The following is a 22,536-nucleotide window of genomic DNA, read 5'->3' on the forward strand; positions in this document are numbered from 1 at the left end:
ATGGGCAGCTTGTATAGGGTCTTCTAGGAGATGGTATGGGGTCTTGTGCTCATTCGGACATGCTTGTCTTGCTTGCTTGATGCCTCATTAAGAATTGCATATGCAACATAAATTGATTCCCAAAATCCGTGCCACTCCAGAACCGTTTGACAATTTTGACCGAATATCTCTCTATCTGTTGCTTGGCATGTCACTTTGATACCACAATATTTCATCTATTGACATGTACGAAGCATTAAATCTTCCTCGAACAATTTTATATTGGAGCTTCCGGGCAAAAAATCCAAAGGTATACTTATTTGGTTTAAGAAGCCCTATAACTAGCCCTACTTCAGAGCCGATACCTTTTGCACGTCTTATGGACTTCTCGTATAGGGGCTTCTAGGTGATAGTATGGATTCTTGTAGTCATTTGAACACGCTTTTCTCGCCTGCTCAATGCCTCATTAAGAATTGCATATGCAATTTAAATTCATCCCTAAAATCTGTGTCACTCTAGAAGCAATCGACAGTTTTGAACCAATATCTCTCTTTCTGTTGCTTGACATGATATTTTGAGACTATAATACTTCATTTATTGACCTTTAGGAAGCATTGACATCATGCTTGGGCCATTTCATGCTGGAGCTTCTAGGCCTAAAAATCTGAAAGTATACTCATTTGGTCTTAGAAGCCTTGTAACTAGTTATGCTCCGGAGCCGATATCTTCTGTATGTCTAACGGGCAACTCATATTGGATCTTCTAGGTGATAGTATGCGGTCTTACAATCAGTAAGGCATACTTTTCTTGTATGCTCGATACCTCATTGAGAATTGCATACACAATATATATTCATTGCCAAAATCCGTGTCACTTCAGAAGCATTCGATAATTTTGAACCAATATCTCTCTGTCTGTTGCTTGGCATGACATTTTGAGACTATAATACTTCGTCTATTGACATGTAGGAAACATTAAAAGCTTTCTCGGGCCATTACATACTAAATCTTCCGGCGTAAAAATTAAAAGGTAAACCACTTTGGTATAAAAAGCCCTGTAATAAGTCCTACTCAGGAGTCGATATCTTTTGTACATCTTATGGCTAGCTCGTATTGGGTCTTCTAAGTGATATTCTAGAGTCTTGTGCTCTGTCAGACATGCTTATCTCACCTACTTAATGCCTCATTAAGAATTACATACGCAACATAAATTGATCCCTAAAATCAGTGTCACTCCGGAAGAGTTTGACAATTTTTACCTGATATCTCTCTTTTTATTGTTTGGCATGATATTTTGAGACTATAATATTTTGTTTATTGACCTGTACGAAGCATTGAAATCTTATTCGGGTCATATCATGCCGAAGCTTACGGGCCAAAAATCCCAAGGTATACCCCTTTTGTCTAAGAAGTCCTGTAATTTGTCCTGCTCCGGAGCCGTATTTTCCACTTTTTTAAAATGACATTTTCATAATTAAAATTGTAACATCTATAAATAATTTTATCTATAAAATATTTTTATTTGAAAAAATAAAAATATTTAAGTAAAATAAAATTTTATATTATGCTTTAATAAATAATTAATTTTATTATTATTAATATATTATATCCTTTATTTTAAAAAAAATTTACAAAAATGGTAAAAAATGATATTATTATTGTAAATAATCAATAGTAAAAATTCAAAAACTTTTACATACCAAATTTCTAAATTTCTTTTATAATATTTTATTACTTTTAATTATAAAAGTTATAAATAATATTTGTTAAGTTAAATTAAAATATAATTTTTTATTATTATCAAGTGAACACATTTTTCATTTTCTGTTTTCTAGTTTTCATTTTGTAAAAAAATTATTTTATTAAAAAACAGAAAATAAAAAACAGAAAACTGTTTTATGTAAATAAACACACCCTTAATTCCTTTAATATTTTCCCTCCTTTACCAAATAAGGGGAAAAAATGCCATAACTTAACATTATGACTTTCAAAGTTCTACCAAATTATGATTATTTTACAATATTTAACTTAATGCAACATCTAAAGACATTTTTTTTTTCCTTATTGAGACAACATTCCTAGGATTAAGGACATAAACACCCTTTGACAACTAACATTAGATTTCATTATGCTCCTTGGATGATTGGTGAGTCTTCAAATGCTACCAGTAGAGTACTCGACATCGAACGTTGTCAGGCTAAGGACTTCTTGTTGGTTCAACTTTGCAGTTCCAATGTCAATGGAACGGTAAGATGATTTACCTAACAAATGTTCAGTCTCTTCACTATTTTGATGATAATGCCCTGATCTCTCATGCAATTTTCTCAATCTGCCAAGCTCTTCTGAAACTTGTTTCATAGTTGGCCTTTTCATGCCACTAACTCGTACGCATTGTTTTGCAAGCTCTGCAAAAACTTCAATCTCTTCCATTTCAGTCTCACTAGCTACATCAAAACAAAGTATCCTAGATAGCTCATTATTTTCTAGAGATGAGAGAAAATATTGAATGAGGTTACTCTTTTCGCCAGATCTTGTGCTAGAATTTGGTTTCTCCCCTGTTAATAGTTCAACAAGAACCACTCCAAAGCTATAGACATCGCTCTTTTCAGTTAAATTACCTGTCATAAGATACTCTGGATCTAAATATCCAATAGTCCCTTGTATTCTTGTAGCTATATCAGATTGACTTGACTTGACATCAGAGAAATTAGTACTGAAGCTCCAAAATCAGATACTTTAGCAGTGTAAGTATCGTCTAAGAGTATATTACATGACTTGACATCGCCGTGGATAATTGGGGGATCTGCTAAAGAATGCAAATAATCAAGTGCAAGCGCAGTCTCTGCTGCTACTCTTAGACGATTTTTCCATGTGGCTAATATTTTAGACCTGTTGTAATGGATATGCTGGGAAAGGGTTCCATGGGAAATGAATTCGTAAACTAATAAAGGAACTTTAGTCTCCAAACAAAGGCCTAATACCTTAACAACATTTCTATGGTTAACTTGTAAAACAATGCCAAGTTCTTGTTGAAATTCTTGATTTATTTGAGTCTTGTCTTTATCTTTAGGCTTCTTTACTGCAACTTGGGTGTTATCTGCTAAAACTCCTCTATAAACATATCCGAAACCTCCTTCGCCAAGAAGTAAATTTTGATCATAATTTTTAGTAGCCTTTACTAACTCTGCTTCTCTGAAGATTCTTACCCTTTGGTGCTCCAATAACAAGCCTCCATTTTTCAAAAAGTTCCTCTCATTTCTTCGCCTCTTGTATAGAATGATGAACAGGAAAGCGATAACCACAATGGATGCAACCCCTCCAACAACTATTTAAACAAAATGAAAGATCAGTTATTGATGGTTAAAACTTAATATTAAAGAAGGAAAGCAATAGGATAATGAATTGAGATAGTACTCGCAGCAATAGTTGTAATGCGAAATCCTTGACAGCCAACTTTACCATCGCCACGCATCCCAAGTGGGCAACTGCATGTGTAGTTCCCATTTGTATTCTTGCAAGTACCATCGCACTTGTACCTTTCTCGTTCTTTGCACTCATCAATGTCTGTTATATAGATATGGAGCGATTCATTAGAGAATGAATAGAAACCAAGAAAAATGAAAAAGCCAAAGAATAATAAGACGAGGATGATTGCTTTGAATAACTACCTTGGCATCCCTGTGGAAGATAAGGATTTCCTGTAAATCCATCTCTGCAGTTGCACCGATATCCTCCGACATTTTCGTAGTATTTACAATCAGTATTTGGGCCACAAGCATATTTTTTATCCGGATTTGAAGTCGATTTCGCCTCTTCACATGTCTGCTCTCTTACTGCCCATTCAATCACAACATCAGATGCAATATACACTTTAGTCTCTCGCGAATACGGATAAGAAGAGAGCTGCAGATTCGAAAAGTTAAAAGTCCTTTCATCGGCTGGAAACGCAAATTCACACGGATTAAACTGCCCAACCCTGCTATGATTAGAAAGGCTTGAGAATTGAATGTTTATTGTTGTAAGATTTCGCGGCAGCGGTGTCTGGCAGCATCCACGGCCTGGGCAAGAACCTTCTAGAGTAACATCACTATCACACAACGAAATACAGCCGCTACCAAAAGTCCTTTCGTCATTTTCAATGGAGCCTAAAGTATTGCAACCAACTACTGTGAACTTGTTCCGAGTATCAGAGAACCTAACTGGCCTGCCGCTTCGCATTCTAATATATTGACTAAATTTGCGAGTTCTTCCTATCTCGTTGTGGCAATTGCCTGCTGATTTAATTCGCACGGAGATAGTTCCTTCTTCTATTGATATATTGTGAATAGGCATGTTTCGCCCAAAAAATGGACTCGGAGGATCATCACTTACATTGCAAGTAAAGATGAAATGCTTGTTTAGCGCACAATAGTCGGGATTAGAAATTCCAGATGTGAAGTTGATTCCAAATGGGTATGGAACAAGAACGTCCCCACATGTTTCAAGACAACTCGAAGAAATTACATCTATAGATGTTGCGGATTGGGAGATGAATGTGAATATCACAAACCAGAAAGGTAACATCTTTGCTTTGTCAGATTTCTCAATTACACAATCTAAAGAAATTTAAAGGAAAGGTGGAAAGGTCTTAGCTATGTATGTGGAAAATAAGAAGAAGAGTTGACCAAGTAAATTTCTGCCTGCTTGCCAGCTTCAGTCATTGTACCTGTTGATGTTGATATGCAAGACTGACTTATATTCACCCATGAAATTATTGAAATATTTTTAAATATTATTAAATTTTCAAAATTGAAAATTCAATGGAATTTAGGGAAATATGTTTATAATATCAAGTGATGGCTCAATTGGCACCGCAGGCTGAACACGTGGAAAGAGTTCTCGGATTCGATTCTCACTAAACACACTTGCAGAGAAGGATAAAGAGACCTTAATTGTGACTAACCCCGAGCCGAATTAAGCTGTCCTAAAAAATTATTGCTGAGCAGGAAATTCTACAGTATCACACATTAAATTCTACATTAGTATACGGATTGATACTGAATGTTTTCTACAAGTTGAAAGATGCATTGTAACTAACTATTGTACTACGTTTTTTATTTATTAAAATTTCAAAAATTTTGAAAATAAAAATTCAGGCTATTACAGTTTTGACATAGTCAAGCACCAATAGTAAAATAGAAACAAACAACACAACCGAAACTTATATTCATTCACTAGTACTAGTATGTGTGTATTTTTAATGAATAAAAAAAAAATCATAGATCCAAATATTTTTTAAACTTCAAAAATCATGTATGCATTTTTTTTTTATTGTTGAGAAAATTCATCATTTTTCATAAATATATATGTAAAATTCACCAAATTTACGATAACCTTTATGGCGGAGAGAGCTCCAACTTTTTATATCTTTTACAAAAGATAAGAAGACCAATCAGACCACACATGATTAGTTTTATTGACTATTTACTGATATTGATATTAGTATTAGCCTATGTAAATTGACCGGTTATTATAAGTCTTTATCACGTGTTAATCAGAAACTAATGAGTTTTTTTCTTTTTTAATTTTTAAATGGAAATTATGATGTCATTTCTAATAGCAAAGACTTGGACCGTCGGTTGGCTGACTTAGCATACCAAGTTGGAAAAGTTAGCCTTTTATTAGAAAATGAAAACGTTACGAATGACGTTTTAATTACTGTTTGATATTACTCGTCGTCAATTAATTGGATCTGGCCCCTTTAAACATTCTCTCCTAAAGCAAAATGATATCCTAATAATGAAATGGAAAACAGAAATGGAAAGTTAAAAATCCTGTAACTTTTTTTAATCTAAGTGCATGAACATTCATTACATGACTGTCTACCTAAAATCATAACTAAATTCCAACAGAATTACAAAAATAGTAAAATAATTTTTTATTATTCATAAAAATGTTAAAGCTAATTTTCTTATATATATTAAAAAAAATCCAGTTTAATTGATTCAAAATAAACTATATTAATTATATTTATTTACCAAACTAAGCTCGTGCTGCTTGTATGGATCTTCATGAAGATATTGTGAGACATGCCTTATTAAAGCTAGAGTCTTATTTAGACGCTGAGAGAGTCCTAATTGGAAAGAAATACAAAGTATAAATAGTTTTCTATCTCTAAAAGATTTCTTCCTCAATGGAGATTCACTTCCCTAAACGAATTCGAAGATATTTCATAAAGTCTATATAAAGAGAGAGACTAGCAATAATTTGGGAGATATTCATTATATATTCCATCTCTAATTCTATTGTTCTCTACATAGTTTTCTCTCTTTTTAAGACTTTAAGTGCTCAAGATTGGTGTCAAGATTCAAGGAAGCTCTGTTCAAGCCAATCGTTGACTAGTTTTTATTTCTAAACTCTCTTTTTATTTATTATTCATTATGAGATTATTTACAAGTTTAATTGAGTTTAATTTATTTACTATGTCGAACTAAATCTTTTTACTAGGTATATGATGTAGCTTGACTTCAATTCCAGTTTATAATATTAGATTTGATTTTCTTTATTCAATTAAAATTTATTATTGATCTTAATGCTTTCAGGCGGAGTTTCTACCTTTGATTGATTTATTTCATTAATCACTGTCGAGAGAAGGATTTTTGATATGAACAGGGCAATAAATTTCATAGAAATAACAATTTGATGCGAGAGCTAGATGGTTTGACTCGTGGTAGGTTTTCATAAAATTAAAGGCCTTAATTTGTGGATTCCTCAATAATTACAAGAACTTAATGATTTAATCTATATTTGGTTGCGTCATTGAGAGATGGATAATTGAATTGGGTTAAAATAGCTAATAAAACATCGAGAGAGCTTTTTAACGATTTTAGGGTTATTTCTCCTTCTTGAATAATTAAAATTGATTATCAAACTAATAGGATAAACCAGATAGAATTAAGTGAAGTCAAAATCCCTAATAACTTTCAAACCTTGATTTCTTTTCAACAAATTCTTGCTTGATCTCATTCTTATTGTTTTTACTTTAATTCTTTTATTTTCAAATACATTCTCTTTATTGTCGTTTAAATAATAATAGATTAACACAATTTTAATACTTGGTATACAATTTTTATGGAATGATATGCTACTCACTTCTATTACTTGTTTGCAATTTCGTACACTTGCGCAAAAAGCTTGTCATCATTTAATTCTAATTTTAGATTGGAGTTGTCTTGTTGATGAGCTTAAATATGTGTATTTCCATCTATTTTTTTTGCATGCTATTATTATTTGTCTCGAGATAAATATTTCATTGATTTAGATATTTTTTGTCCTTCTCTCATGAGAATTTAGAATGTATGATATTTGATTTTATTTAGTTAGAGATAGATATGGATTTTCTACAAACGAAGGTTGATAGTGCAACATGTTACTAAATTATTGACCCATAGTTGTGGAAACTTGTCTATACACATCACATGTATCAAATTCTTGAAAGGCAAGTTAGGTATAGAAAACCCCAGAAAAGTTAATTTGACGTCCAAATCAGATAAATAATTAGTTATTATTACGAAGATTTATATTTTTTATTAAATATCATTGAACAATAAAATGTTAGTTTTCGATAAAAAATACATTAACATTCCCAACTTATTATTGTGTAACTAACATTTACATCCCTCTAATTTGATAAAATAACTTTCAGGGCCCTAACTTATGTCTTTATATGATTATGATTCCCTCCATTCGAAAAGAGCTCCATTTGGCGTCTATTGTGTAAGAAAGATCTGAACTGCCCCTTATAATTTCTACTCAGTGAATAAAATATCCAAATTACGTATCATTTTGCCTTCTTTAAAGCTCGAATTCAAGTTTGAACTTGGTTTATTAATTAAATGGGCTTGAATAGGATCAAACTCATCTTGTTAAGTTTGTTGAATGAACTCAAATGAACTTTCTTTAAGATTGAACTCAAATGACTTATAAAATAGAAACAAACAACACAACCAAAACTTATATTCATTCACAGTACTAGTATGTGTGTATTTTTAATGAATAAAAAAAATCATAGATCCAAATATTTTTTAAACTACAAAAATCATGGATGCATTTTTTTTATTGTTGAGAAAATTCATCATTTTTCATAAATATATATGTAAAATTCACTAAATTTGCGATAACCTTTATGGCGGAGGGGGCTCGAACTTTCTATATCTTCTACAAAAGATAAGAAGACCAATCAGATCACACATGATATTGATTATTAGTTTTATTGATTATTCACTGATATTGATATTAGTATATGTAAATTGACTGGTTATTATAAGTCTTCATAGTGTTAATCAGAAACTAACGAATTTTTTTCTTTTTAATTTTTAAATGGAAATTATGATGTCATTTCTAATAGCAAAGACTTGGACCGTCAGTTGACTGACTTAGCATACCAAGTTGGTAAAGTTGGCCTTTTATTAGAAAATGAAAACGTTACAAATGACGTTTTAATTATTGTTTGATATTACTCGTAGTCAATTAATTGGATTTGGCCCCTTTAAACATTCTCTCCTAAACCTAAATGATATCCTAATTACATGACTACCTACCTAAAATCAATTAATTTTTAATTGATTCAAAATAAACTATATTTATTATATTTATTTACCAAATTTCTAACTCCATGCAGACAAAATTTATGAAAATAAAACATAATTAATGATCAAATTAAATCCAAAAAAATTCAACTTGCTATTCTTAACATCATAGAAACATTAACACAACTTATCTCTTATTACAAAACTACCTTAAACATCTCCACTAATCCTATGATTAAAATCTTATCGGATGTTAATCATCCCACTAATCTACTAATTAATGAAAATTTTTGCTTTCTAGCTTGATTTTGCACCTTGAGTAGTGAGACCAAAACCATAGGGAAAAAGAGGATCATAATGTGCATCACCAGAATTCATGGGCAGCTGATCTACGGACTTGAACCAAGTTCGAGACAGCTTCCCACTAAATCCATAGTCTCCGAAAAGCACATCAGCAACTCCATGTCCTTCAGTTCCTGGAAGCCAAGCGGCAACAAGAGCATCTATTTGGGGCATGTATGGCTCAATCACCAAAGGACGGCCGGAGACTACAACGACAACGCATTAAGTGGTGCCACAGACATTGTTGATCACAGAAGGACCTGGTTCTGTTATTGTCAGGTTGAGATTATCTCCGTTTGTTTCTGGTTCTGTTATGATATTCTCTTGAACATGATATTGATTTCAATACTTATATATGGGCATATCAGTGAATACCTTCAGACTGTGCTCTGATCAGTAAGAATGAACCTATTCAATGTACCCTCAGAATTTTACTTTTTTGATTTTCCTTCATCTTCCCTTATCAGGAAAGGATCTCGATGCTGTTCTTAAAGCAACACCTATACTGCCTGAGAGAGAAGCTCGGATCATTATTGTACAAATATTTCAAGGCCTTGTATACTTGAATAAAAGAACACAGAAGATTATTCATTATGATCTGAAGCCTGGGAATGTTCTATTTGATGAGCTTGGTGTTGCTAAAGTTACTGATTTTGGTCTGAGCAAGATAGTGGAGGATGATGTTGGATCCCAGGGAATGGAACTTACATCCCAGGGAGCTGGAACATATTGGTGAGTAATGTGCAGTCTGCCATTTGTGATCACCTGGATGCAATTGTTGTATCCCTTGTTTGAATACAACATTCTACAACTTATTTAGTGGACAAGTTCTCACTTTCACAATATATCTAAAACAACTTTGCGGTTTCCTAATCTAAAAGAATTACTTGTTGGTTATCTAATATGTCAAGTGCGTGTCAAAACTTTCATCTTTCAAACTTGAATTTGTTTTGGAACGTCTGAACAGAATATGTAAGATAGCAAGTAACAGATTATTCATTGCTATGTCACCTTACTTTGCATAAGGATTTCAATCACAAATATTGTGGTGATTTATTGTGTTGATATCAGATCACCCATGCATACCATACAATGAATTCATTTCTGTTCATCAGAATTTCAGTTTTTAAGTTTTATGAGAAACATTTGGATTCTTTTATTTCATTAGGTGGTCAGTTACCTCTTGACTACATAGGACAGCATTTGATGCATGATGACAGAATTTTGAGCATGGAATATATTTGCATTTCTATGGATGAAATAGGGTTATTAATACTGGCGATCTCATAGTTCTTGGTCTGTGAAGATATGTTGTTAGGTGCTCCAGTTTATTTTCCTGTTGGGGCTTTCTTCGCCTTCCACCTAAGCTCCACAGGGAAGGCCCGGAGCCAAACCCTACGCTGCATAGGGTCTTTCTATACCGCTAATATATTTCTGAAAAGTCGAAAGCTAAGTGATAAAGGTTTTGTGAAATCTTCTAAATTGTTAATGGGTAAAAGGATTGGAGTTCGCGTACAGACTTGAAATAGATGAATAAAGTTACATGCATGAAATTGCTGTATATATTTTTCACTAGTAATTCATAAGTTAACCTAACTCTTCTTTTGCCCCTTTTTAATAGAAATTGTGCGTTGATTCTCTTTAGCGATTCCAATTATTTTTCCATGGTATTTTATTTCTTGTTTGTTTTCTGTTTTGTGTGTGCAAAACACATGGATGCACAAAGAAAGACACAATGAAAAGATGAATCTTGATGTGATTGCAGTTAGAATGTTGCTTATAGGTTCACTTGTTTAGCTTTAAGGCAACTGTAGCTAATGTGTTTTCCCCCTTCGGTAATTTAGGTACTTGCCGCCAGAATGCTTTGAGCTCACCAAGATCCCTTTAATATCATCGAAGGTCAGTCTTGCTATGAATAAATGTCCTTGCAGGGAAGAGGGTAGGGGATTATTGTGATACAAGGAACTCCCTTTGTTTCTTGCGTCATGCCTTTATGAATGTCTAAATGGTTGTATTGCTCAAGACATATCATTTTATGAAGCTTTTTCATAGATAATGAATATCTTATTCTTATCTTTATTTGTTGTCCATTGCTTTGCTTGCTCTCTTTTGGGAGTCAGGTTGATGTCTGGTCAGCTGGGGTTCTATTCTACTAAATGCTCTTTGGCAGACGTCCTTTTGGGCATGACCAATCTCAAGAACGAATATTGCGTGAAGACACAATTATTAAAGCTCGCAGGGTTGAATTCCCCTCGAAGCCTTCTGTCTCAAATGAGGCAAAGGTGAGATGGACTACCTGTTTTATGATAGTTAATACTGCATGTTTTGTTCCTATTCTACAGAAGCGTACAACACGCAATTTCCTTCAGTGCTTAAACACAAGAGAAATTATTGTTTCTGCATTAATGCACATGAGGAAAGATAGTAGACATTTTATGTGATTCAATTTGTCACATCTTTTGTTGTATAGTAAAAGATTTTTAGAAAGCTTAGGATAATTGTTTGGGTGCAGAATATCGTTGCTGGGTTCCTGGATGATGAGCCAAAGATGGGGAAAAATAAATTTATCATAGAAAAATGTGATATTAGCTATTTTCACCTGCTATAATATAACATATGAAAGAATTTTGATCAGCCACCCCCTGTTTCTATATCTAATCTTTCTATTCGTCCTGCAATATTATCCCAAGTTGTTTCAATATATCTTTGAATGTTAATGAAAATTTAGGAAGACTCTGTAGGTGCTTTTCTGTTTCTAATTTTTATGATTTTTAACTGATTCCCTTGCAGGATTTTATTCGTCGATGTCTAACGTATAACCAAACTGAAAGACCGGATCTTCTAACTGTTGCTCAAGATCCGTATCTTACATACTCAAAGAAGTAGTGTACAAAGACAGAGAAGCAGGCTCGCATGGGGCAGGAAGGTGGATAGCTTCAAACTTGGAAAGCAATTTGTTGCAAGATCAACTTGGAATTTTGTATAGACTGTAAAGGTTTTCTAACTTTTTTTTTCCCTGGTTTTTCAGGCCAAGAGTTTAGTGCCCCTCTTTCTTTCGAGTAAATCTTTTTTCTTTCTTTTTTTTTTTTTTGGGTTTTTATTTATTATGTTGTAACAGGTGATTATATCTTTTGAAAAAGAAAAAGAAAATGACGTGTACAGAAAAGTTCAATTCAAATTTTCAGAAAATGGAGAAGAAAAGCTCTGTAATGATATTATCTTTTGGCAAACTCATTGAAATACATTCTTGTAATATAATCAAATGCATTTTATGTATATTTGATTATATTCCATTTATGTTAGAAATACATTTGACTAATGGCTTTTCAAATGTAGCCTTACTATTTATTGCTTATGTTAGAAATGCATTTGCTAAATGGCAAATTGGCTTGCGAATGTAAAAGTTAACATGGAATGGTAAATTTAGATGCTTAATAGATTTAATGTCTTGTGTCTGTTAGTAATTTTTTTAATAAATTTTTATTTTAATAAAAAAATAAATTAAAATTATGCTCAGGGAATTGTGTTAGAGTGTAATATAATGTAACGAGATGTATTTCGTTATATTTACATGCTAGATATATTTTCAATAACAATTTACTATGATTCACCAATGTAACAAGGGTTTATAAAATTCGGTTTTGATGTAAGAATTAAGAATCTATACACCCTTTTTTGTTTTGCTTAAAAAAGTTATTTTTTATCATTTTTTTTCATATAATTTGATTTTGTTGTAAAAAAAATTAAGGGTGCATAAAGATACTTATTTCAAGTACAAAAATAAAATAATAATATCTTATTTCAAATGCAGAAGTAAAATAATAATATGAATTTGACTACATAAGAAGCCATTAGTGAATATTTTGTATTTGGACATCCTCTTTCACATCCATCATATATATATATATAAAAGGACATCAACGCATCATCCTACATGAACCATACAAATACTATCTTCTATTCTCATGGCATTATCTCTCTCATCTACCTCTACAATTCCATGCACAAAACTTCACAATTCAATCTTGCAATTCACCAACTCAAGTTCTAGGAACCAAAACTTCAATTTCGTCACTAAATGTGAATCCAAAGAATCATCACCAGAAAAATTTAAAAAACTTGAGATAGGCTCTCCTATTGTTGTTATTGAGGCTCCAAAAATGATAAAGACTGCAACTTCAGTACCTTGCCTCAGGGTTAATTCTGGGTTAGTAAAGCCTGGAGATGTTGGAAGGTGCATTTCTAACCCTTCTCTTCTTCCTCTCTTTTTCCATCTTCATATATGATTTTTGGTTGATTTTTGATTTGTTTAAGTATATGGCCATGGCCAGAATTGTGTCGAGAAAGCCCAAGGATGTGTGGGCAGTTCGTCTCAGCATTGGAACCTATCTTATAGATGGCAAATACTTCAAGCCCTTGGAGCTTCAAGAATGAAACTTGTACTGTTTTCAATTCAAAGCTTAACGTCAATGAAAGTATGCAAATTTCAATTCAATTTGAAAAATTGAATAAAATCAAAACTGTTTTTAATGGGTTTAATTCAGTTTTTTAGCCAAATCAGTTAACTTGGTGGAAATCTCTAGCTTTTATCAATCGATGTGATCTCCCTGGGAAAAAAATGTTTCTTTTACTTCAAAAAACCTATCATCTTCTTCACAATTCACAAAATGAATAAACTCAAATCATATTTCGAAGCCTCAAATCAGTAATACAATGCATAATCTGCTACAAATAGGCCTCAAAACACTCCTTGGGATGATTGGAACCTCTCTATGTAAGTGATTCTACAAATATACAAATAATAAAAAGAACGTTATAGAAATTTATAACCAATATATTCAAATGCTATCTGTTGAGTACTCGACATCAAATGTTGTCATACTAAGGGTTTCATGTTGGTTCAGCTTTGTAGTTCCCATGTCAATGGAACAGTAAGTGGATTCACCTAACAGATGCTGAGTCTCTTCACTGTTTTTATGATGATCCCATGAACTCTCATGTAATTTTCTCAATCTGCCAAGCTCCTCAGCAACTTGTTTCATAGTTGGCCTTTTCATGCCACTAACACGTAGGCATTCTTTTGCAAGCTCTGCAAAAACTTCAATCTCTTCCATTTCACTTTCACTGGCTACATTAAAAGAAAGAGTTTGAGATAGCTCATTATTTTCTAGGGACGAGAGAAAATAATGAACGATATTACTCTTTTCTCCAGATCTCCCGCTAGAGTTTGGTTTCTCGCCTGTTAACAGCTCAACAAGAACAACTCCAAAGCTATAAACATCGCTCTTTTCAGTTAGATTACCTGTCATAAGATACTCTGGATCTAAATATCCAATAGTCCCTTGTATTCTTGTAGCCATATCAGATTGACCCGGAGAAATTAGCACTGAAGCTCCAAAGTCAGATACTTTTGCAGTGTAAGTATCGTCTAAGAGTATATTGGATGACTTGACATCGCCATGGATAATTGGGGGATCTGCTAGAGAATGCAAATAATCAAGTGCAAGTGCAGTCTCTGCAGCTATTCTTAGACGATATTTCCAGTTGTCTAATATTTTAGACTTGCTGTAATGAATATGTTGGAAAAGGGTTCCATTGGAAATGAACTCATAAACTAATAAAGGAACTTTAGTCTCCAAACAAAGGCCTAATACCTTGACAACATTTCTATGGTTGACTTGAGAAACAATGCCAAGTTCTTGTTGAAATTCTTGATTTATTTGAGTCTTGTCTTTATCTTTAGGCTTCTTTACTGCAACTTGGGTGTTATCTGCCAAAACTCCTTTGTATACATATCCAAAACCTCCTTCGCCAAGAAGTAGACTTGGATCATAATTTTTGGTAGCCTTCACTAATTCTGCTTCTGTGAAGATTCTTACCCTTTGGTGCTTCAACAACAAGCCGCCATTTTTCAAAAAATTCCTCTCATTTCTTCGCCTCTTGTATAAAATGATGATCAGTAAGGCGATAATCGTAATGGATGCAACCCCTCCAACAACTATAAAAAAGTGGAAAGATCAGTTACTTACTGATGGTTAAAAAACTTGATTAAAGAAGAAAAACAAGAGGATTGAGTTGAGATAGTATTAGTACTTGCAGCAATAGTTGTAATGCGAAATCCTTGACAACCAACTTTACCATCACCGCGCATTCCAAGTGGGCAACTGCATGTGTAGCTCCCAATTGTATTCTTGCAACTTCCATGGCATTTGTACTTGTCTGGTTCTTTGCACTCATCAATGTCTGTTATATAGATATGAAGTAATTAATTAGAGAAGAAATGAAAACCAATGAAAAATGAAAAGTCAAAGTACAAGAAAAAATGAGGATTATTTGCTTAACTAATTATTACCTTGGCAACCTTGTGGAAGATAAGGATTTCCTGTAAATCCATCTTTGCATATGCACCGATATCCCTTGCCATTTTCAGAGTATGTACAATTACTATTACTGCCACAAGCATATTTATTTGAATTTGAGCTCGATTGTGCAGCCTTACAGCTCTCCTCTCTTACTACCCATTCAAGAACAACATCAGAAGAAACAAACTGTTTTGTGACTGGCGAACGTGGAAGAGCAGAGAGTTGCAGCTTTGAAACATCGAAAGTCCTTTCATCAGCTAGAAATGCGAATTCACACGGATTAAACCGCCAAACGCTGCTATGATTACTCGGACTTGCAAGATTAATTCTCAGTGTTTTAAGACTTTGTGGCACCGATGTTTGACAGCATCCAAAACCTGAGCAAGAACCTTGTAGAGTAACATTCTCGTCACACAACGAAACACAACCGCTGCCAAAAGTCTCTGCAGCGTCTCTCATAAGGGCTAAAGTATCACACCCAATAGCTGTGAGCTTGTTTCGAGTATCGGAGAACCGAAACGGGCCATTTCCCAGTCTAATATTTTGATCAAACTTAAGGGTCAACCCTTTCTTGTTGTAGCATTTAAATGCCGAGTCAATTCGAACGGAGATCGTTCCTTCTTCTACTGATATATTGTGAATAGGAATGTTTCGGCCAAAAAATAGACGTGGAGGATCGTAAGTTACATTGCAAGTAAACATGAAAAAGCTGTTCAGTGCGCAGTTGGGATTAGAGATTCCAGAAGCGAAGTTGATTCCAAATGGGTATGGAACATGAACAGTGCCACATGTGTCAGGACAACCAGAAATTACATCTGTAGCTGTTGTCGTTTGGGATATTAATGGCAATATCACAAACCAGAAAGCCAGCATCCTTCTTGGACAGATTCCAAATACACAATCTAAAGAAACTTAGACATGTATAATGTATTTATGTAGATGAGTTATGCAAAGAAGTCCCTTTCTTGCAAGAAAAAATAATTGGTATGTGTTGTCAAAGCAGATGGCTGTTTAATATATTTGGTGAACTTGGAGGTGGTTGATTAACATAGGGTCTGGGAAGGGCAGTTGGAGCCGGCAAGAAGAAAATTTGTGTGCCAGGTTATGAATGAAATTATAAATTATGTTGCTGTTATTATTATTTTGACGTCTAAATTAAATAAATAGTTAGTTATTACTATGAAAATTTATATTTTTTATTAATATCATTTTTAAACAGAATAATAAAACGATAGCTTTTGGAAAAAAATAAATTAACATTCCTAACTTATGATTGTGTAACTAACATTTACATCCCTCTAGTTTAATGAAATAACTTTCAGGCCCCTAACTTATGTCTTTATATGATTATGATTGCCTCCATTCGAAAAGAGCTCCATTTGCCGCCTATTGTGTATGAAAGGTCTGAATTGCCCCTTATAATTTTTTCATCTTGTCAAATGAACTTTTTTTAAGGTTGAATTTCTTATTCAGTTTAGCTAATTTAGAGCTTCTAAGTTCCAAATAAAAATGAAGGTGATCAAGTCAAATACTATCAGTAGAATATTAATTACGTGTTCTCAGACAAAACGTGTGAGGTTGGTATTCATCTTAATGTCAAGGGAAGACTTGTAGTCAATGCAAGACTTAGGTTCTGTCCCATAAAAATTAAAAAACGTGTGAGGTTGGTATTCATCTTAATATCAAGGGCAGACTTGTAGTCAATGCAAGACTTCGGTTGTGTCCGATAAAAATTAATTATTTTAGTAATTGTTAAGTGTTTCGATAGCGGTCAAATTTTAAACACTAATATAAATATTATATTAACGAACACAATAAATGATAAAAGTAAGATTAACGGGTTGTAATTCAATTCAAGCTAAACATGTGAAAATAGCTTTCGGATTCGATTCCAACTAAATACACTTACAGGAAAGGGTGAAAAGATTTTACTGTAACTAAATTTCGAGTCGAATGAGGCTATACCTGAAAAATTGTTGCTGCGCGGGAAATTCTACATATCACACATAAAATTCTACATTAGTACACCGATTGATACTGAATCTTTTTTACAAATTGAAAGATGCATTGTAGCTAACTATTGTACTACGTTTTGACATAGTAAAGCACCAATAGTAAAATAGAAACAAACACAACCAAAACTTATATTCATTCACTAGTACTAGTTTGTGTGTATTTTTAATGAATAAAAAAAAAAATCATAGATCCAAATATTTTTTAAACTTCAAAAATCATGGATGCATTTTTTTTATTATTGAGAAAATTCATCATTTTTCATAAATATATATGTGAAATTCACCAAATCCCTTGATAACAAGAGCCAGTTTTCTGTTTTTTTCCTCACCTAGATTGTGTCAAAATAACTAAATATTTTAAATGATTAATCAAATAAATATTTCAATAATAACAATTATTAAAAAATTAAATAAATCAAGAAATGTTTATTAACTATTCGTTTTTTTTTATACATGGAAAGTCTAATTGGCCGAAATAATATTATGGGCTACACAGCATGAGACAGCTCTCCCCTTTAAATAAATTTCACCAAATTTGCAATAATATTTGTGGTGGAGAGAATTCAAACTTCTATATCTTCTATAAAAGATAAGTAAATTAATCGGACTACACCTAATTAGTTTTATTGACTATTCACTGATGTTAATATTAGTATTAGTATATGTAAATTGACCGGTTATTGTAAGTCTTCATTGTGTTAATCAGAAACTAATGAGTTTTTTTCTTTTTAATTTTTAAATGGAAATTAGGTGTCATTTCTAATAGCAAAGACTTGGACCGTCAGTTGACTGACTTAGCATTCCAAGTTGGAAACGTTGGCCTTTTATTAAAAAATGAAAACGTCACGAATGACGTTTTAATTATTGTTTGATATTACTCGTAGTCAATTAATTGGATTTGGCCCCTATAAACATTCTCTCCTAAGTGCATGAACATTCATTACATGACTACCTACCTAAAATCATAACGAAATTCCAATAGCATTACAAAAATAGAAAAATAATTTTTATTATTCATAATGTTAAAGCTAGTTTTGTTATATATATTAAAATAAAATCCAGTTTAATTGATTCAAAATAAACTATATTTATTATATTTATTTACCAAATTTCTAACACCATGCAGACAAAATTTATGAAAATAAAACATAATTAATGATCAAATTAAATCTAAAAAAATTCAATTTGCTATTCTTAACATCATAGAAACATTAACACAATTTATCTCTTATTACAAAACTACCTTAAACATCTCCACTAATCCTATGATTAAAAACTTATCGGATGTTAATCATACCACTAATCTACTAATTAATGAAAATTTTTGCTTTCTAGCTTGATTTTGCACCTTGAGTAGTGAGACCAAAACCATAGGGAAAAAGAGGATCATAATGTGCGTCACCAGAATTCATGGGCAGCTGATCTACGGACTTGAGCCAAGTTCGAGACAGCTTCCCACTAAATCCATAGTCTCCGAAAAGCACATCAGCAACTCCATGTCCTTCAGTTCCTGGAAGCCAAGCGGCAACAAGAGCATCTATTTGGGGCAGGTATGGCTCAATCACCAAAGGGCGGCCGGAGATTACAACGACAACGCATTTAGTGGTGCCACAGACATTGTTGATCACAGAAGGACCTGGTTCTGTTATTGTCAGGTTGAGATTGTCTCCGTTTGTTTCTGCATAAGGAAGCTCTCCAATAACAACAATGGCGTAGGAGAAGTTGTTGGCCTTGACAAAAGCAGCTTCAGGATTTTCACTGTAGGTTATTTCTGTGCTTGGATCAACAGCAGCTGAGATTTCACTTAGAATAGTGGTTCCTGTTACATTACAATACAACATCAACAACTAAGTCTTAGTACAAAACTATTTAGGCCGGATATATGAATCGTTTATTTGAAATATTCGCGGTGATCAAATTAATATCAATGCAAAGCAAAGTATAAGTCAGAAAAAGGGTTTTAGTATCTACCGGCTGTATAGTTGTTGCCATTAACGCCTTGCCAAGTGATAGTCCAACCACCACACCGATAGCCCAGATTGCTGGCATGGGTACCAGCAACAAGGATCCTGCCTGCATTTTTAGGTAGAGGAAGCAATGGGGCATCTGCGTTCTCTCCATTCTTCAATAGAACTAGTGACTTCCTCACAGCTTCCCTTGCTAAATCTCTATGAGCCTATTTATGAATAGTGAGATTGATTCATAATCCATAAAAAAGAAATTAAAGTTCAACATTAAGTTTATTAACTAAACCTGGCTTCCAAGGTGGTCTGTAAAGCTCTGATCAGCCCATGGATCTTCAAACAGACCTAGAGTGAATTTTACTCTTAAAATATTTTTCATTTAACTTGAAAATTAAACCTAGCTCTCTCCTCATTCATGGTAGTTAAAATAAATCCATTATTTTTTTTTAAAATTATAAAACAAAATAATTTATTTCAATGATATTATAAATTAAGCACAATAAAATGAATAAATTCAATCCAAAAGAAAAAAAGATTGCACAATTCAATTCATTAAAAGGGACATTAAGCATTTCAAAGACCTAACTCCTCCTTGTGAAGTTTCCAACGAATATTAGCTAATGCTGATTTCTCTTTTGCTCCAACCCACTCAGCATTAGCTTGCTTCATTTCCTCTTCAAGCTTTTTCCATTCTTCCAAGTCTTTTAATGCTTCTGGATTAGCTTTCTCCACCTGAGCAACAACATTTTTCTTTTCGACGAGAAGCTTCTCTTTCTGAGCAGTTAACCATTGAATTTCAGTCTCAATTTTCTTCACTTCATTTGAAATCTTTGAGAGCTCAGAATCCAAGGAACGAAGTTTCTCTCGACTTTCTGCTAATTTTGAATCAAGCTTTGTTGTTTTCTCCAGAAGAGATTTCCTACGATTCTCAGCTGCTTCTACAGTGGCTTTAGCAGTAGGGATTATTTCTTGAAACTCTTTTAATCGAGAGGCAAGATCTTCAAGAACTGTTTTCATTTGCAAATCGTTTGTATTTGGAATAAGTGTACGGATTATTTCTTCGATATTGCCAAAGACGTTAGCCTGTTGGATTGCCTCTAATGACATGTTAAAGAATCCTGCCAATGCTTCATTTTCTTGCTGCAAATTATCAGGCTGAGGTGAAACTGAAATATCATCAGTTGAAGATGATCTTTGGGTTGTAGTTCTGCTTGAAAGCTCTGTTAGGAGACTCTTAGATTTAGTTAGCACATCTTGGGAGGATTCTTTAGACTCGACCGAGGGATCCTGTCATGGCAGCCCAAAAAAAAAATGTTATTTTCTTTTCAGAAAGAAAATTCAAAAAAACTTGTCTTTTAATGGAAAGAATTACCTTTGGAAGTTCCTTTTCCTCAGCGATCACTGGAGGAGGTGGTGGTGCCTGGATGCTTTGTTGTTCAGGTTCTTTTGTCTCGACTGATACTGAAGGATGCATAACATTGCTGACAGTAACTTCAGCTTCTATTAGAAGAGTATCGTCCACAAGATAATTTTCTTTAGGATCTCCTATATTGCTAAGAGGAACAAAATATGGGAAACCCCAACCAACTACATTTGCATTGAATTCAATTGTTGTTTCTGCAAAATATACATAAAGTTTAAGCCATATATATAGTATTGGCTTAGCCTCACCAGAATTCAAGACGTGAACATATATAATATCAAAATAGGTTATGCATTAGATATAATTACAGAGGGTAAATCCTCCTCTAGTCGATAAATTCAAATCTGAGATCGTCCGCTTTTTTCATTAGTAGAAAGTTCAATAAGACTGTTGGTTTAGGTGGCTTAGAATCCCACATCGGGAAAATTGGAAGGGAATAGTGAGTCCTTTGCCTATAAAAGGAGCCTAGCTCCTTAAGTTTTAATCATTCCAACTTGTCTTTCAATACTTAGTAGATTAGACCTCTCAATTTGTATATTTCTTTAGTGAAATATAAATTTGGTAGTGTCCGAGGACGTAGGCAAAATTGGCCGAACCTTGTTAAAGTTCTGGTGTTCTCTCTTATTTATTGCTTTTGTCTTTATTTATTTAATAGCTATTGTTGGGCAAAATATTTTTGGTGGTTATTGTCTGATTAATTGCATGTCTAGGTAAATTCTGTCAAATGACACGAATTTAGTCTAAAGCAAGCGCATTTTAAGTGAGACCATTTGTAACTCCTCCACTTATCTAGAAATTTACTACAGTAATTCACAAATTGTTTTTTGGCAGAAAAAGCTCAATTTCCACAACAAAGACCAATTAGCATAATAGAATACTTGTTGATAATTCACAATTTCAACCCTAGATAATATCGGTAACATTAAAACTACTTAATTAACATTCTTAAAGGACATTACAATCTTTTCACCTATATTGCACGGTGGCTGTGCCTGACACAAATTGTGCAAAAAATGTTTTCATTCCGTTAAGAAATATATTAAGAGTGGTGGAACAAGAAAAAATATTTTATGAGCGAAATGTAAAATTTTGGATATTTTATGAAGCTGATTTTAGAAAAATTTTAAAACTAAGTTCGACCGTCATATATTAACAATCAATTCATTTCATTCACATGAATTATACAAGAAAATTTTTATTTTTTAAAGGTAATTCCACAAGTGAATCTTCTAATTCTTTGTTATGTTAAGACCAAAATTAACAACATGAAATTCATTTCATTTAATATTCATTTCTAAATAAATTATAAAGACTGTTATCCTAATAAATATTTATAAATTAATTCTAAATAATCAATATGGAAATATAGGGCATGAACCTTAGGATTGGACTTTGAGGAGCAATCTGAAATTCTGAATATATTCAACAAAATATGGATAATGTTATAAAATGAAACGGGAACCCGTAAGATGATGACTTAACCTCAGCTTGTATAAAGACTCAAGTTTGAGTTTTCCTACTGTCTTCTACGAAGAAATAGAAGAAATGGTTTCATTAACCGAAGAAAATATCAATTGAAAAACTTAACCAAACTTCAGGTTCAGTTCAGCATGAAACAGAAGAAAAAAGACTGCATATATTGAAGCTATGTCCTCAGGAAATCTAAACCTTTTTCTTCAGGTTCTCATTCAAGAGTTTCCAATGGACGTTAACTAGCATATTTCATTGGTGCTCACTTGGAGGCTGTTTGTCAGTATTGTGGGTTAACTTGTGCACACTTGAGTAGTTCCTTTCTGTAGATAATTTTTGTTTCTGGCACCATTGTTTTTGCTATTGATCTTTATGGACAGAGAACTTATGGCCTCTAAAGATTACACGCAGAACT

The 22,536-nt window shown here is 33.1% G+C and overlaps 2 protein-coding genes and 2 pseudogenes across 4 annotated transcripts; 2 read left to right on the plus strand and 2 right to left on the minus strand.

Annotated features, from left to right (window-relative positions):
- Positions 1-1,928: 1,928 nt before the first annotated feature.
- On the minus strand, positions 1,929-4,670 carry LOC119371123 (wall-associated receptor kinase 2-like; annotated as a pseudogene). Its single transcript, XR_016320097.1, has 3 exons — positions 3,647-4,670; positions 3,393-3,542; positions 1,929-3,303 (listed from the first exon to the last, which is right to left on the minus strand). The product of XR_016320097.1 is annotated as a wall-associated receptor kinase 2-like (transcript).
- A 4,632-nt stretch (positions 4,671-9,302) lies between these two features.
- Positions 9,303-12,117, plus strand: LOC149498716 (serine/threonine-protein kinase TOUSLED-like; annotated as a pseudogene). The gene is made up of 4 exons (XR_016319479.1): positions 9,303-9,619; positions 10,732-10,786; positions 11,008-11,169; positions 11,678-12,117. The product of XR_016319479.1 is annotated as a serine/threonine-protein kinase TOUSLED-like (transcript).
- A 708-nt stretch (positions 12,118-12,825) lies between these two features.
- LOC149498717 (protein CHLORORESPIRATORY REDUCTION 42, chloroplastic-like) lies at positions 12,826-13,426 on the plus strand. The gene is made up of 2 exons (XM_089719278.1): positions 12,826-13,121; positions 13,219-13,426. The coding sequence occupies exons 1-2, from the start codon at positions 12,853-12,855 to the stop codon at positions 13,319-13,321; spliced, it is 372 nt and encodes a 123-aa protein (XP_089575404.1). The 5' UTR covers positions 12,826-12,852; the 3' UTR covers positions 13,322-13,426.
- Positions 13,427-13,555: 129 nt separating this feature from the next.
- On the minus strand, positions 13,556-16,343 carry LOC149498718 (wall-associated receptor kinase 2-like). The gene is made up of 3 exons (XM_089719266.1): positions 15,240-16,343; positions 14,981-15,130; positions 13,556-14,885 (listed from the first exon to the last, which is right to left on the minus strand). Exons 1-3 carry the CDS (start codon positions 16,120-16,122, stop codon positions 13,726-13,728), a joined length of 2,193 nt encoding a protein of 730 aa, XP_089575392.1. The 5' UTR covers positions 16,123-16,343; the 3' UTR covers positions 13,556-13,725.
- Positions 16,344-22,536: the final 6,193 nt, after the last annotated feature.

This window comes from Jatropha curcas, chromosome 1 (genome assembly GCF_041381405.1).
Source record: "Jatropha curcas cultivar XTBG-Jc1 chromosome 1, XTBG_Jcur_1.0, whole genome shotgun sequence".
Classification (NCBI taxonomy): Eukaryota; Viridiplantae; Streptophyta; class Magnoliopsida; order Malpighiales; family Euphorbiaceae; genus Jatropha; species Jatropha curcas.